Source organism: Rousettus aegyptiacus, unplaced genomic scaffold (genome assembly GCF_014176215.1).
Source record: "Rousettus aegyptiacus isolate mRouAeg1 unplaced genomic scaffold, mRouAeg1.p scaffold_m13_p_10, whole genome shotgun sequence".
Classification (NCBI taxonomy): Eukaryota; Metazoa; Chordata; class Mammalia; order Chiroptera; family Pteropodidae; genus Rousettus; species Rousettus aegyptiacus.
The window spans coordinates 49,990,118-50,005,612 of NW_023416285.1; the positions used below are offsets into that span (position 1 = coordinate 49,990,118).

At 32.1% G+C, this 15,495-nt stretch overlaps 1 protein-coding gene across 2 annotated transcripts in view; it reads left to right on the forward strand.

The window, feature by feature from the left end:
- Positions 1 to 14,462, forward strand: part of RCHY1 (ring finger and CHY zinc finger domain containing 1) — a 22,206-nt gene extending 7,744 nt beyond the window's left edge. Inside the window, exons 4-10 of one of the 2 annotated variants that reach the window (XR_004953103.1) lie at positions 8,754 to 8,832; positions 10,414 to 10,458; positions 10,563 to 10,621; positions 10,711 to 10,737; positions 11,657 to 11,777; positions 13,020 to 13,105; positions 13,790 to 13,893. Coding sequence is in view for 1 of the 2 variants with exons in the window: in XM_036227848.1 (XP_036083741.1) it covers positions 8,754 to 8,832; positions 10,414 to 10,458; positions 10,563 to 10,621; positions 10,711 to 10,737; positions 11,657 to 11,777; positions 13,790 to 13,918 (460 nt within the window). In the remaining variant the exon portion in view is untranslated. Of the gene's footprint in view, positions 1 to 8,753; positions 8,833 to 10,413; positions 10,459 to 10,562; positions 10,622 to 10,710; positions 10,738 to 11,656; positions 11,778 to 13,019; positions 13,106 to 13,789 lie in introns of both variants that reach the window. The other variant, XM_036227848.1, reaches the window with a different exon arrangement.
- The last annotated feature ends 1,033 nt before the right edge of the window (positions 14,463 to 15,495 follow it).

The following is a 15,495-nucleotide window of genomic DNA, read 5'->3' on the forward strand; positions in this document are numbered from 1 at the left end:
GGAATCTGACAGAAGCTTTACAGTACTTGATTTCTTAGCCTCTTACCTGCAGCTTGCTGCTTAGGTTGTTACCTTGTCACAGCACACTTTGGGGTCTGTAAATCTCTCAAGGAGGAAGCAGAGAATTGGCTTTGCCTCAGTATATTTCCCTTTTCTCTGGACTTTTGACTCTTTTAGCCCTTAGTTGCTCTTCACCGCTTTCAAACAGTTTTTTATCTTTAAATCCAAGCTTTTTAGTTTTCAGTAGGAGCTTTTGGTTTTATACAAGCTACTTTATCATCATGGAGTAGAAGTTATATATATTTAGTTTTTGCTTATTTTAAAAATTATACTACATATATTTTTCTGTGGCTTTTTAAAAACAATTGAGCCTTGTCTCTAAGATTCATCCTATTTGATTCATGAGCTTCAATTCATTTTCATTATTGTGTGGTGTTATTTTGTATATCAGATCTGCATGTAGTATTTAATTACCAATATCACAACCAAGAAATCACCACATTTTATAGTTTATTGATTGACTTTCAAGTTTTTGAGACGGCAAAGTACCCATCTCATCCTACCTAGTATATATTAAGCTTCATGAGATGAATATTTTCAATATTTAAATTTCTATACCTCGTAAATATTAAGCTTCGTTAGAAAAGGTATTTTCAGGGCTTAAATTCTGATAGTGGGGAGTGCTTTGTATACAGTAGGTGCTCAGTAATGTGTAGGCAATGTACCTTTTGCAAAATGTTTTGGCATGATTTTTCTGGATATGAGGAAAATTTGTCATCAGAATTTACCATTTAAGTCCAATTGATGTTTTTTAATTTTTAAATATTTTTAAGTCTTTTTAAAGGTAGTGAAAGTAACTTCATTGAAAATTTTGATAAGAATTTAAACATTGCAAATCTAAATTTTCATTTCATATTTTTCTAGTTTTGAAGATATATGTACTAAATTGGCAATATCCTTTGAAGATAACTATAACTATTTACTGGTCATTTGTCATGTATGAATCTGGCATATGTCCATCTTGTGAATAACTGATTCCAGGTTTTACGTACAGTTCTAATAGATTACAATTACTCTGATTCTTGCACTTGTGTCATCAGAGTATAATACTGACTCCAGATCTCAAATACATTACAAGTAGATTCTGGTTCATCATTACTTCTGTCTACGCATTGCCAAATTTAATGCTTTTGTAACTTTTAAAAGCTCATAATTTTGTTGAAAGGTGGATATCTTATTTCTATATAGCAAAACATTTATTTTAAGATTTACAGACACTTCTCAGGATGATCAGTCCTATGAATTTTTTCAGTTTTTACATCATCTTTTTCCTTCCAAGTGCTTTATACACACACTTTCCTTCCTTTGTCCACTTCTGAGCCATATTTGGTGTACAAATATAAAAGATGGAAAATTGCAGTCCTACATATTTTAGCAGAATGGGATGGTCCAGGTTCTTGTCACAAAATATTTTGAATTGCAGTCCTTCCTATTGAATAACTAACTAGTGAGGATACCATATTTTCTTTTTGTCTTTAGAGATATATTGTTCATTCATTTTCTTGAATGAGACCATCTAAGAGGATATCATCATTTGATGATAAACTGTGATATGGTTTATATGATAAATTGCTTATATGATAATTTGCCGTCATCATTAAGAGTCTACAACAGTGATTTTCAACCAGGGACAATTTTGCCTCAAAGGATTATTTAGCAATGTCTGGAGACCTTTTTGGTTGTTAAAGCCGAGATGGGTGGGGAATGGATGGGGGAGGTAGGCTGCTCCTGACATCTACTGGGTATAGGCCAGGGATGCTGCAAAACATCCCCCAGTGCACAAGACAATCTCACACCAAAAAGAGTTATCTGGTCCATAGGTGGAGAAGCCCCAGTCTAGAGTGCTGTCTCTGTGCATTTATCTTCTGCTTTATCTAAAGTTTTGCTCTTTCAAATTTTTTTTTTTTTTCCTATTTGCCCTTATGGGTGAAAGATGAAAAATTCTGATTTCTCAAGTATATTCAAGGAAAACTAAAAAAGCATACAAGGAAGATGTATTCAGACTTTTTAAAAACCTTCGTAAGAGATGATGTAATACTTTGAACAATGCAAAAAGAAAACTGAAGGATGATGTAATAGTAGTGATTTTTTTTTCATAACGTGTCACCTTTTCATGTGTTTCTACCTTCCATTGTATATCATACTTTGCATTTTAGCCATTTTTGTCAGGATAATTAGTAATAATTGATGATTAAAGTAAAAGAATTCCTAGGATACTGAAATAGCAAAATGTTTCAAGATATGGGAAAAATAAGATTACTAAAATCCCATAATGTGTCAGATTTATAAAAGGGTACAATAGATCCATGTGGTAATTGCAAAATAGAATGAGTTTATGCTATTAAAAAAGTAGATTTTTTTCTTTGTTCTTGGAAGACATCTGAGAAAGAATAAAATTCTAATATTTAAAACAATTCTTTTAAAAAATCTATCAAAAAAACTAAACTCTGATATAAAATGGATATTGTACGAAAAAGGTTTTTATAGTCATTTAGCTTTTTTAAGTGCTGCATTTAATTTATTTCTTAGAACTTTTAACTTACTAATTGTGCAATATAAATCTCAGATTGTAGGGGTTCTAACACTTGGTTTTAGAATCCTTTTTGGGAGTATAACATGTATTTGGGAAGTGTCTAGTTAATATATGTGACATAACTAAAATTTTCAAATAAGAAAGATGTTTTATATTTTATATTAGGTATCAAAGTAATATGAGTCAGATTTTTGAAAATGATCACTTCAAGTAGGTATTTTAGGAGCTTTATATCTGTTGTTATTGCTCAGAAACCTTTGAAACATTTATTGTACAGTTCTTTCAATGAGTGCCTAGGGAACACTGAAAATTCACACATCTGAGGATTTTCAAAACTGTTTTTATTTTTTTTAATTACTGAAAGATATTGTGATCAAAATAAGAATGGCAAATACTATGTTTAGTCAGAATGACATATCAGATAATGACAATTTTTTAAAATAGTAAAACTATCAAAAGACAAGTTAAAAATGTCAGTGGCAGCATCATTGGAAACTACTTTCTCACAATAACATTTTAAAAAGTTATGTCATTTGGATGTATGAATTCTTATATTTTTGTTATAGTCTTTTTGCTGTGTATCTGTACCTTCTTTACATTGAGCCCTCTTTTGGATGTTAAAAACAAACACTTTTGTCTTAAGTATATTATGAAACTTAATTATTCCTTTTAGTCCATTAAACAAATCTGCAAGGTCTTCCTGGCATAATTCTCCTATCCAGATTTCTCCTACTCTTGGTGCTTATAGTACTTCTAGGCTGTTAGCGACTCTGAGCTGGGGGTGTGGGCTCGAAAAATTGTTCATCCCCTTAGGTCGTAGTCACTGCAATGAAATCAGTGCTTCTTACAGAGTTTAATTTATTAGTCCTGCTTTTACATTTTAAAATAGCTCTTGATAGTTATAGATAATCTTTTGACTGTGGCAGTATTTCTTAAAGAGTGATTGGCCCTGAAGATATAGTTTCAGTTTTTCTTCAACCCATTTCCTGTTTAGGAAAAAAAAGAGCAACTTACTCCCAGCGTTAATTTAACATCATGTATAGGAATGCTAAGTTTTCTAGGATTTGACATTTTTAGCGATTGAGAATTATTATATTTTACAAATGGAAAATTTATAAGAACAGAGTGCTATAAATAAAATGATGTCATTTGTTTCCAAGGATTATCACTACACTAGAACTATGTGAAAATAATATTAACGTGGTATTTTGTGGCAAACTTTGAGGATTATGGTTCGGACGGTAATCTGCAAGTTATCTCGGTAAATGCTGCAGCCACAAGCATTCTCAGGGCAAATGGGAAATAGGTTAATCAGGAGCAGATATCTGATCTAAAGTATTTTGAAAATGAGTACCTATCCTTACCAAAATGTACTGGAATTAACTTTTTTTTTAAATGGGGAAATATCGTTTCTTTTTGTTAAACAAGCACCAGAATATATTTAAACTGTTTATGATAATATGATATAGCAGATGTAGTTCCTATGTTCTGATTTCTGTTCTTAAAAATTGTTCCAGCTCTTTGTGTAATTCCATGTTTAGGTTGTTCCAAGGAAATAGACATATGTACCAAGAATTATGTACAGTATATATATAGTAGCAATAAAAATAATCATGAAAATTAGAAACAACCTTTATGTTTGGGAGATTGTTAAATTTGCAAACCTCTATTTAAGGTAATGTTCTTTAGTAATATGAAAAAATAATTGGTAAAAAAAAGCGTTAAGATAGCACACATCAAAATGTTAGCAGTAGTTACCCATGGGTGGTGGGATCATGAGTGATTTTAAGTTTTGGTTGATACATTTGTTTGTTACTGCATGTTCTGGGTTTTACACATTTTAAATAATTAACAGATATTGCTTTTAAAGTTTAAAAGTTGAATTGGGGAAATAAGTGTCTTCTAATAAAATGATACTTTAAATCAAGGGAAGGATACATATTTTCCCATTTTTTAAAGTTATTAAATAAACATCAGACAAATCTTTTGCTATGTGTAGAACACTAATGGATTAGAAGGCATGATTCTTGTCTTTAAATTTATATTCTGTTTGTGGAAGAATGGGTTTAAATAAGCAATCAGTACTACAGAATTTGTCAGATTTTAGGAAATTGGAGCTGTCATTTGTAGGGAAGTGAGTAAAATTTTAATAGTGTTAGACCAAGGCTGAATAGATCAGAGTGGGCTGGGGTCTAAGTATATAACCAAGCCTGACAGAATGTAGTAAAAGAATGGAGTTAAGGGCAGTGGAGGTGCAGGTAGAGACTGGGGTTGAGGATGGGAGTAAAACAGATATATAGAGGAGTATTTTAAACTGAAATGAATCTCATGAGTCACTACCACTATTTTAAAAAAGACAGTGAAAGATGAATACATAGTAAGATAAGCACTGTTTTGTGGAACTTTTGTTAGCATTTTGAGTGTGTTGTGTATGTGTGTATAAAGAGGAAGAGAGAACTGGGTCAGGATGTAAAAAAATTTCTTAACCTTATTTGAGGTTGTTTGAGAGACACCGCTCCAGAGCCTGCGAGATCAGCTCTGACTATAACTACAGCACTGAAACCACATTGACTGTTATTTGTTTAAACAGGTTCTCCTAGTAATGAATGCTTTGGCTTTTGTGTGTCTGGGACATCTTTATTTTGCTTTCATTTTTGAAAGATAATTTTGCTGAATGTAGAATTCGAGCATGATTTTTGTTTTAGTACCTTAAAAATACTGCTTTACTACATTCTCAAATTTATTGTTTCCAGTGAGAAATAAAGTGTCATTCTTTGTTCCTTCTGTACTTGTCTTTTTTCCACAGGTGGATTTTTTTTCCCCCCAGGTGCCAAAATTTAACATTTTTATTCAGCAAACAAGATATATCATTTAATGACTTATGTTAAATTCCGTCGGGGAAAAGCCAAAAAATATTGTAAAGAAATGACATTAAGATGTAGAGGCCAGAAAGGGTTGAAAACACCATCAGCTACAAGAGTGGATTGTAGGAAGATATTAATTTTCAGCCTTTACAGGCTGCTTTTAAGATTTTCTCCTAATTGCTGGTTTTGAGCAGTTTGATTATATGTTCCATGATACAGGGTTTTTTTTTTGTTTTTTTTTTAATGTTGCTTGTGCTTAGGGTTTATTGAACTTCTTGAACTTGTAGGTTTGTTTCATCAAGTTTAGAAAAATTTTTGTCACTATTCACATCTTTTTTCTGTCTTCCCCCTTTTCCTGCTCCCCACCTTTGAGATCTACAATTACACATGTATTAGATTTCTTAAAGTTCTTTTTTCTATTTATTTTTTTAATAGTTTCAGTTACTATGCCTTCAAGTTGACTAATCTTTTCTTTATCAATATCTAATCTGCCATTATAATTTTTATGTCTAGAAGTTTGAGTTGGATTTTTTTATATGTACTGTTTCCATGCTAACTCTTTGAGTACATAGCGTATAGTTATAACAACTATTTTAATGTCCTTCTCTGCTAATTCTAACATTGTCAGTTTGGGGTCAATTTTGATTAATTATTCTCATTTTGGCTTGTTGTTTCCTGCCTCTTTGCATGCCTGGTCATTGTTGATTAGATACCAGACATTGTGATTTTTACCTTGCTGTGTGATGAATATTTTTGTATTCCTATTAAATCTTTTTGAGCTTTATTTTAGGATGCCATTGAGTTACTTGAGAACAGTTTCGTATTTCTGGGACTTGCTTTTATAATTTACTGGGTAGATGTGGAGAAGTGTGCTTATTCTAAGACCGCTGAGGCACTACCTTCCTGAGCACTCTACCCCATGAATTTTAAGGTTTTCTAGTCTGGCTGATGGGAATCAGCACTGATCCTGACCATATGAGTGCTGAGCACTGTTCCTTCTAGTTCTCTTGAACCTTGGGCAGTTTCCTCACATGGATAGGCTGATGGTGTATTTTATTAAATACTTGAGGGGCGCTTCTGTCCTTCCTCTGGTACTATGTCCTATGAACTCTAGCTTCCTTGGTTTCCCAGGCTTCTTAGCTCATCTTCTTAATCAGGAAGTCTTCCTGGCTCTGCCTCAGTTCCTCCAACCCATCCTACTACCTGAAGACTCTTTAGGCAATAAACTGGGGCAGTTGTAGGGCTCTCCTAGTTTATTTCCTGTCTCTCACAGATCACTGTCCTTCATTGCCTGACGTTCAGTGAGAAACTGTTTGTGTGTGTGTGTGTGTGTGTGTGTGTGTGTGTGTGTGTGTGTGTATATGGTCTGTTTTTTTTCTGTTTTTTGTTGTTTTAGGCAGGAGGGTAGATCCAGTTTCTGTTATCCTATCTTGGGCAATAATGGAAACCTACCTATAGGGTTTTACTTATGGAATTTGACAGGCTAATTCTAAAGTTCATCTGGAAGAGAAAATTCACAGTAGCAAAGCAAATTTTGAAAAGGAAGAACAACAAAGAGGGGCTTGCCTTTCCACATAGCAAAACATGAAACTAGAGAAATTTAAATGGTATGCTCTTTGTGCAGGGAATAGACAAATAGATAAATGGAGAAACAGCGTTTGTATGTGTATGCGTTCACATATTTATACATCAATTTATAACAAGTGGTATAACAGATCAGGAAAGGGCATTAGGATAACCGATTGCCCATTTAGAAAACAAAAAATTATAAAAACTGTATATTTATTAGAACATGGTTTTAGCATCTTGTGATCAAAACTCAAAATAACAGTGGCATAGGAAAGGTAGTTTCTTTTCCTCATGGAAAAAGTCTGATTTATGTAGTTAAACAGGATGCAGTCTTTTATTTTTTGCCCTCCTACCCATAAGATATTTTCTTGTTTACGCAGTTTAAAAGAGCCCATCTTCTTTCAGTGGAAAGAGAATAAATAGATGAAGGGACGGTATACCCTTTTCTCCTAAGGGAACAACACAGAATTTTTATTGATCTTTTCAGTTTAAAACCTCTAGAGAAGTTGGAGAATAGCTCTATTCAGGACAGCCCTGTGCCTAGCTAAATGTTCTGTTGTGAAAGAAGAGAATATTAGAAATTTGGGGACAACTGGCTATCTCACCTTCGCTATACAGAATACATTTCAAATGGATGACAGGAAAAATATATAAAAAGATGTAAGTATTAGATGTGTATAGAATATGTGTTTGCTCTATAGATTATAAAAGTCCTAAACAAGAGGCAGAGGCATAAGCCATAAATGAAACAGAAGCTTTTTATTACATAGGAATTACATACATATTACAGTGGCTATATGACAAAAGATTTAAGCAAAGATAGATGACATGCCAGAAAAGTACTTGTATACAAATGAAAAAATGTATGTATACAATGTATACAAATGAAAAAAGATTAATATCCAGGATATATAAAGAGTTCCTTAGAGTAAATGGCAAATACTGTAGTAGAAAAATAAACAGAGCACATGGATGGACAGTCCACAGAAGAAATCCAAAAGGTTCATAAACATTAAAATATACTCTCTGTCTCATAAGCTGAGAAATACGAATTAAAATGACATCTTGTCTGTCATATAGGTAACCAGTGTTGACTGGGGTGTAGGGAACATTGTTGCTGTCACTTACTATCGGTGGAAGTATAAGTGGGTTCTTTCCTTCTGGAGGTCAGTTTGGCAGTATCAAAACTAATGATACCATGACTTCTGACCCCATAATTTCACTTTTAGGGATCTTATAAAAAAGTCATCAACATGTAGGCTAACTGATTTCTGTATAAGGTATTTATTACATCATTGAATTAACTAAAGACAGTAAATTATGTCAACAGGGAATATTTTTAAAAAATTATATCTATACTATAATAGTATGTAACTATGAAAAGGAATGAAGTAGTTGTATATAGACAGACATAGAATAATCTTCAGGCTATATTGCTAAGTGAAAAAAAGTTGCAGAACAGGAGATATAGGAAGAATCCATCTACATAAACAGTGAAACCCAAAGTGTATTTGTATGCACATGTGTGCACATGTTGCAGTTTTATAGAAAAAAAGACTTCACAGGGTAGATACCATTCTGTTTACACTTGAGGAGTGCTGTGTGGGAGGTGGGGGTTTACCTCATGTTCTTCAATGTGGTTTGAACTTTCTTTACAATGAAACTAAACTTAAAATCAACTGTAGTAAAATCTAATCTTTTGGCTTTCACATATTTTTTTTTTTTAGGATTGGTCCAAAGGAAGATTTTTTCCACTGTTTGAAATGTAACTTATGCTTAGCTATCAATCTCCAAGGAAACCACAAGGTATCAATTTTAATAATTTTTAAAAGTATTACAATGTTTTTGAAAATGAACTTAAATCCTAATGTTGGGAAGCATACTTTTCAGATATTATCAAGTACAGCCATGTTGCTTTTTATTTTTAAGCAGTCTTAAGGAAGGAATAGATGTTTTAAAATATATACCTCAGAATATCTAATCTACCACACCTCTTCTTTATAGTGTATGTGAATATTTATATCAGTTGCTAATGTTGACAACTCCTAAATTAGTTTGTGTATATTTATTGGTACTAATTTCAAGAATAGCTTTCACAATGCATAGTACAGAAGTACAGAACAGTGTGATCTGTTAGCATAGCATTCCAAGAAAATTCAGAAATATATGTATATTTTTTTCATAATTAAAGAAATAATTTTTAATCCAGGTGTAGCAATTATATCATGCTCAGCCCTTAAAATTATTTTCCATTATTTAGAAAAAATGTAATAAATTATCATTTATAGTACTGATTCTATCTAACATAAGAATTTAGAGAATAGAGAGACTAATATGGGTTTTTTTAAATAGTAGGTAATAACTGACCTAAAATAGTAAAGTGGTTAAGAGAAATTGAGATGAATAATAGATATATGGGATATGGTGACAAGGTATAATGGAAAAAGTATAGGGCTGGGTAAAGATGGCCCTCACGGTTTTTAGCCCTGGCTTATGGTTCTTGTTTAATAGATTGTGAATTTGTTCTAGCTAAAATATTGAGCTTGATTTTATAGACTTGAGTCTGGGGTGATAGCAAGATGTACTATGCTGTCTTTCAAAACTTAACGTGCACATATTCTCATATATTTTTGTTCTGTTTCTCAGTTATCTTTTATTGTCTGTATTAGTAACTGGTCCTACCAATCTACTCAAGTACTTGCTTAAAAAACCTGGGCATCATCCATGGCTTGCTCGATGCTTTCCCTTATCTTCTCACATCTAATCAGACACTGTCTTGTCAAAGTTAAGAACTCAGGCCCTGGAGGTAGCCTGTTGGAGCTCAAATATAGTTCCACCTCTTATAAGCATGCAATTATGGAAGTTTTTTTAGCTTCTCTGGGCCTCAAGTACCTCATATGTAAAGTGGGGTAATAATTGTACTTTTTTCATTTAGAGAGCGAAGTGTTAGTTAAGCTAGTACAAGTAATGAACTTAGCATATGGCATGTAGTAAAATCTCAATAATATGAACTGTTATTATTATCAATATTATTAAGTAGTTTAGCTTTGGAGTAAAACATGTATAAAATAGAAAGATTCCAAACATTATCTCTGCATCTTTGGTTAAGTCTTAACTCACTGAGTTTCTTTATCTATAAAATGAAGATAATTTGAATAATTAAATGTATTAAGCAATATCATTGTTTTAGGTAAAATGCAAAAGCTGAAATGGTTGTGAGAGTTAAGCTGTTTTTGTCAGACATATAAGAAACATGTATTAATGTTAATTATTACCTTTACTAAATTGGCATTATTTCCTTTATTTTTATTATTAATGATATTGTTATGTCTGTCATTTCCATCTAGTTAAGCTTTTGTTAATTTGAGTTTCTCTTTTAAAAAACAGTGTATTGAAAATGTTTCTCGGCAGAATTGTCCAATATGTTTGGAGGTAAGCTTAAAATAGTTTTTGCTTTGGGAATAACCCCTGGTGAGTAAAATACTTGTATGTTTATATTGTTTTCATGCAAGCACTAACAGTTATTTTCTTTGCAGGACATTCACACATCTCGTGTTGTTGCTCATGTCTTGCCGTGTGGACATCTTTTACATAGGTAGTATAACTTTGGTTTCTTTTCTCAAAAATATTTGGAAATAGTGGAGATAGTTTTTGCTTTACTAAAATTGTCATGTTTTCTTTCAGAACGTGTTATGAAGAAATGTTGAAAGAGTGAGTGTTTGGGATTTTAAAAAATTATAATAATAAGATGTCTGGGTTTTTTTGTTTTGTTTTGTTTTGTTTTGTTTCATTGCTCTTATTTATACCATATTGGGCATGACATATATTTATATTGAAATGGGTAGGGTAGATGAATAGTGTTAAACTGGGTGCAAAGCATCTTGGGGAATGTAGGACTACATCTTTGTCTCCATGTTTCTATTATGCCTTATCTCATACTACAGACAGAAGGAACTCCTGATTTTCTGGCTATGTCTACCAAGAGGCACAGTCTCTGCCAGAGGCAGTCATAGTTTTGTGAAAATGCTGAAGCATGTTAAAATTCTATTAAGTAATTATATTGGTCTAGGATAATGACCTACAAAGAAAGCTGGTAACGAGATTATCTAAACCTGAGACTTTATTGTGGGAGGATGTTAAATTGAGAAAGTATAGTTAGGAAAGAGGAGACTTGTAAAATGTGTTTTGGTCTTGCACATTGATGAGCAGAGATTTTAATTTAGTATAAAAGGAAACTTTCAGAATTTTTAGAAAGGAAATAATATCTGAATAAGTTTTAAGGAATACAGTCTCTGCTTGAATATATTCAGAAATTGAGGTTGTTGAGCTAAAAAGCAGCTTAATTGGTTTTTAAAAATAGTATATTCTACAACGACTGTGGACCAATTTCTTTCCATTTTAGAGAATTGAGGAAAAAGAAGTAGGTTTAAAAAAATACTATATGGTACAGGATTTAATCAAAACTTTTGTAGGGTAAAAGTTTCCAGATTTGTAACAGATTGTCTTGAAATATAGAATAATGCTCTGTCTTGTCTGGTTTATGTACCAGTTAGCATGCATCTTCTTGTATACTTGAGTTGATATACTCTCTGTTTTATTGTTTGGAAAATAACCTTTCTATCTTTTCTAGAGGCTACAGATGTCCATTATGTATGCACTCTGCTTTAGACATGAGTAGGTACTGGAGACAACTGGATGATGAGATAGCACAGACTCCTATGCCATCAGAATATCAGAACATGACTGTGGATGTGAGTAGAATCAGTGCTTAAAACTTTTCAGGTTCCTTGTTGATATTCTTGTTTGTTTTTGCCCTTTTGATCAACTCTGTCTAAAAATACTCCTTCGGCATAGATACCAATGTGATGATTAATGGGAAGGACAAAAGAATCTTAAGTTTTAGTTACTTCGAATTCAAAAGACCAGGAAAAAAAGTTCTAAGAATCAATTTGTGTGCAATTCTTTCCAACACTAGAGGGCAGGCAAAAACTTTCTTTTGAATTATTTATACATTACTTGCCAGAATCAGTCAGTAATGTTAACTGAGGTGAATTACTCATTAAATTTTTTTTTTAACTATGTTTTATTTTTAATTATTTTAAATTTATTTTGAGCAAACATGTTTGCTGATTTTTGAAAATTACTTTTGATTTTTAATGTTTATTACCCTATTTATTCTATCTTAAGACTTTTTTATTTGGTCTTAATTAACCTGCAACTTAAAGTAAAAGTAGTATTTCTGTGCTTTTTGCCTTATGGAGAATGATCTTTTTTTTCTCCATTAATTGCTATGTTCCTGTCTATTCTCAGCGTAGTATATTGAATTATGGATAAGAATTGGAAAGCTGGATAGCTTTCTGGCGCTTTAATAATTTTTGGACATCTAAATTTCTTAAACATCTTCAGTTTCGCTCATATTTACACACAGAAGGATCATAACCACTTACCAAAGCCAAATAAAAATTATTTTTTGTTTTATACATACTGGAGCATTTCATAATTCATGAGGATAACTGAATTGTTAGTAAGGTTAATGATTGATCACTTTTGGAATATTGATAATAACTGATAATTGAGAATCATGTGATGTTTTACTAGAGGCTGCAGTGTGCTTTGTTTCATGTAGATGCTTTTTAAAATAATAGCTTTAATCAGATATAATTCATATGCTACACAACTCATCCATTTAAAGTATATAATTCAATGTTTTTTAGTCTATTGTTGGAGTTGTACAAACATGGTCACCATCAATTTTAGAATATTTTCATCACTGTTAAAAAACTGCACCCATTAGCAGTCATTCCCCAATTCATTAGCTATTGGCAACCACTAATCTGTTCTCTGCATTTAGATCATATTCTTAAGAGAATTATTTTTCAAATTAGAGTAAATTTTGGAGTTTTCTCCTTATTGTAGTTTGACTATTCTAAAGCTAATGCTTTTCTCACATAGTTCTGATCGATTTTCAGGTTAACACTTTTTATATTTTTCAGGATTTTAGCACTGGAAGATAATTCCTTAGTAGCATCTTATTGTCATTTTAGGGATGAGCCAAAAACAACTCTTCGTTCAATTTTAGGTACTACTTTTGGACTTTAATTCATTCTTGATGCCTAGAAGACTAGGAACTTAGTATATTAAATCTAAAGAATAAGCAAAAATATTATAAGTATGTAAAAATTTGTTTTATTAAACATTTTCTAAATGTCAGTAAAAATAATGAAATGTGTATGTTATTTTGAATTGTAAGTACAGATGCTACTGGTTTGACTTATATTTTTGACTTTATGATGGTGCAAAAGCGATATACTTTCAATAGAAACAGCCTCGGCAAAAAATTATGATATCTGGTAGGTTAGGTAAATTAAATGCATTTTTGACTTATAGTATTCACTTATGGTGGGTTTATCAGGACGTAGCCCCATTCATTGTAAGTCAAGGACCTGTATAGGTGTTGATCTGATAATGCCTATGTTAATTTTTGTTTTAGCACTATTTATACTACTTGAGAACTATTTTTAAATAGACTTCTTGTCTGTAATCCACATTTTCATTTTCTGAATACAGAGCTACCTTTAATAACTTCTTAGAGTTTTCAGTGGACAAATGAAAGGTATTTCTACTTTTGAAAGTGTTTAAACTTATATATGTGTGTTTTCACATCTTCAGTATGATCTTTGAGGAATTATTTTGAGCAGATAATGCCACTTTATATCTATAAGGTTTACTATATTTAATTTGAATTCATCTCTTCACTTTTCAGATTCTCTGCAATGATTGCAATGGAAGATCTACAGTCCAGTTCCATATATTAGGCATGAAATGTAACATTTGTGACTCCTACAATACTGCTCAAGCTGGAGGTTGTAGAATTTCACTTGATCAGCAGTGACCAGCCTATACTGCACTGGAAAACTCAGCATTTTCTGATAGGGAAAGGCTGTCTTTAGTATCCTGTTGTCATAATGTGTCAGAATCTATGCATTAGAGTCGATGTGTTTTATACTAGTGTCACAGCATAAAATCATATTGCAAGTACTTAAGGATTCAGGGTCTCTTTACAGAATTATCATAGCTCTATATTTAATGAAAGACACTGCACTTGTGTTTTGATTGGAAATTCCTTTAGAGTCAGTTTTTTGAAAGCTAGTGATGTTTGCCACTGAAACTCACATCCATAGAAATATGTTATACTTTCATGGAACTTTGCTTTAAGTGGCACTATGCACGCAGACTTCACTTCTAGTTTTTGATAGAACTGTACTTAATTCTCAGTATTATTCTTGACTTTTTAAGGGCTGTGCTATGAGAATATGTTCTATCTTACAGTTAAAATCTAATTACATTTGCATTCGAATTTTCTAAGACAGCCCTTTGGATCCTATAAATGTGAATTTTGATGTAATAACTGCTAATAAAATTATATTGGAACAGTGTTTTAAAGAAAGTTTTTTCCAGGGAACCACTTTTGACTGTTTTTGGCTCAAGTAGGACAATATAGTCTTATAATGTAAAAAAAAATACCCTCTTTTTCTTTTTTTTGATTTCTTCTTCCGTAAGAGTAGTTGAGAAAAATGTTAAATAATAGAACTCTTCCACACCTTTAGGAAACCTTTAACATGAAAATAATTTTGTTTTGGATGCCCAAAATTATTTCTCCTAAGAACAATTAATTTATTCAGTCATTAGGTATTCAGTGAACAACTACTTTGTGCTGGGTATGGTTCTAGGTGCTGTAGAGACAACAGAGAATAATATATGCAAAAGTCCCTGTTCTTATGGTAATGCATCCTTGTGTTCCTCATACTTGACTTTTTCCTTGTTTTTCTTTAAGCATGGAGTGGCTGTCTTTGTTGTTAGTGGGTGGATTTTTTTTTCCTTAAATGCTTGAAAGGTACAGATGAGTAGAAGGGGCATGAAATATTCCTGGCAAGATCTCTGATTTCATAATATTTTTTTGGACTCATATAATGGAATTAAATATACCTCTTAATTTAGGAACAAAAGTACACAGTGATGCTTGATGATCCTGAACTTTTACAGTAATATCCCAGTATCCAACTTAGCCTGTTTATAAAAAGGTTATCTTGTATGAATAAAAAAGAGAGCCTTATAACTAAAAATCCTAATATTTCTGATATATTCTTTTTTTGAAATATCTTTACCTAGATAAAAGCAGCAGTATCGATTTCCGGTTTTGAGCCCAGAATTTCTCTATTCTTTCTTGTCTTCCCATCTTTTATGTTCTAATCTTGTGATCTCTCCCTTAATCTGTTTTCTTGGCTTGGGCAGAGTTTAGTGCTGATCTTGATTTCAGGGAAGGAATGGGATATCTTGCTAGGTGTTACCACTAGTATACAGATAAGGAAAGACTTGTTTTCTAGATGTAATGCTTTATGTTTCTGTCGTTCTGCTAAACTAGTTTAAATCGTATTATTGTTTTTAATCATCTAATTATTAGATCTTTGA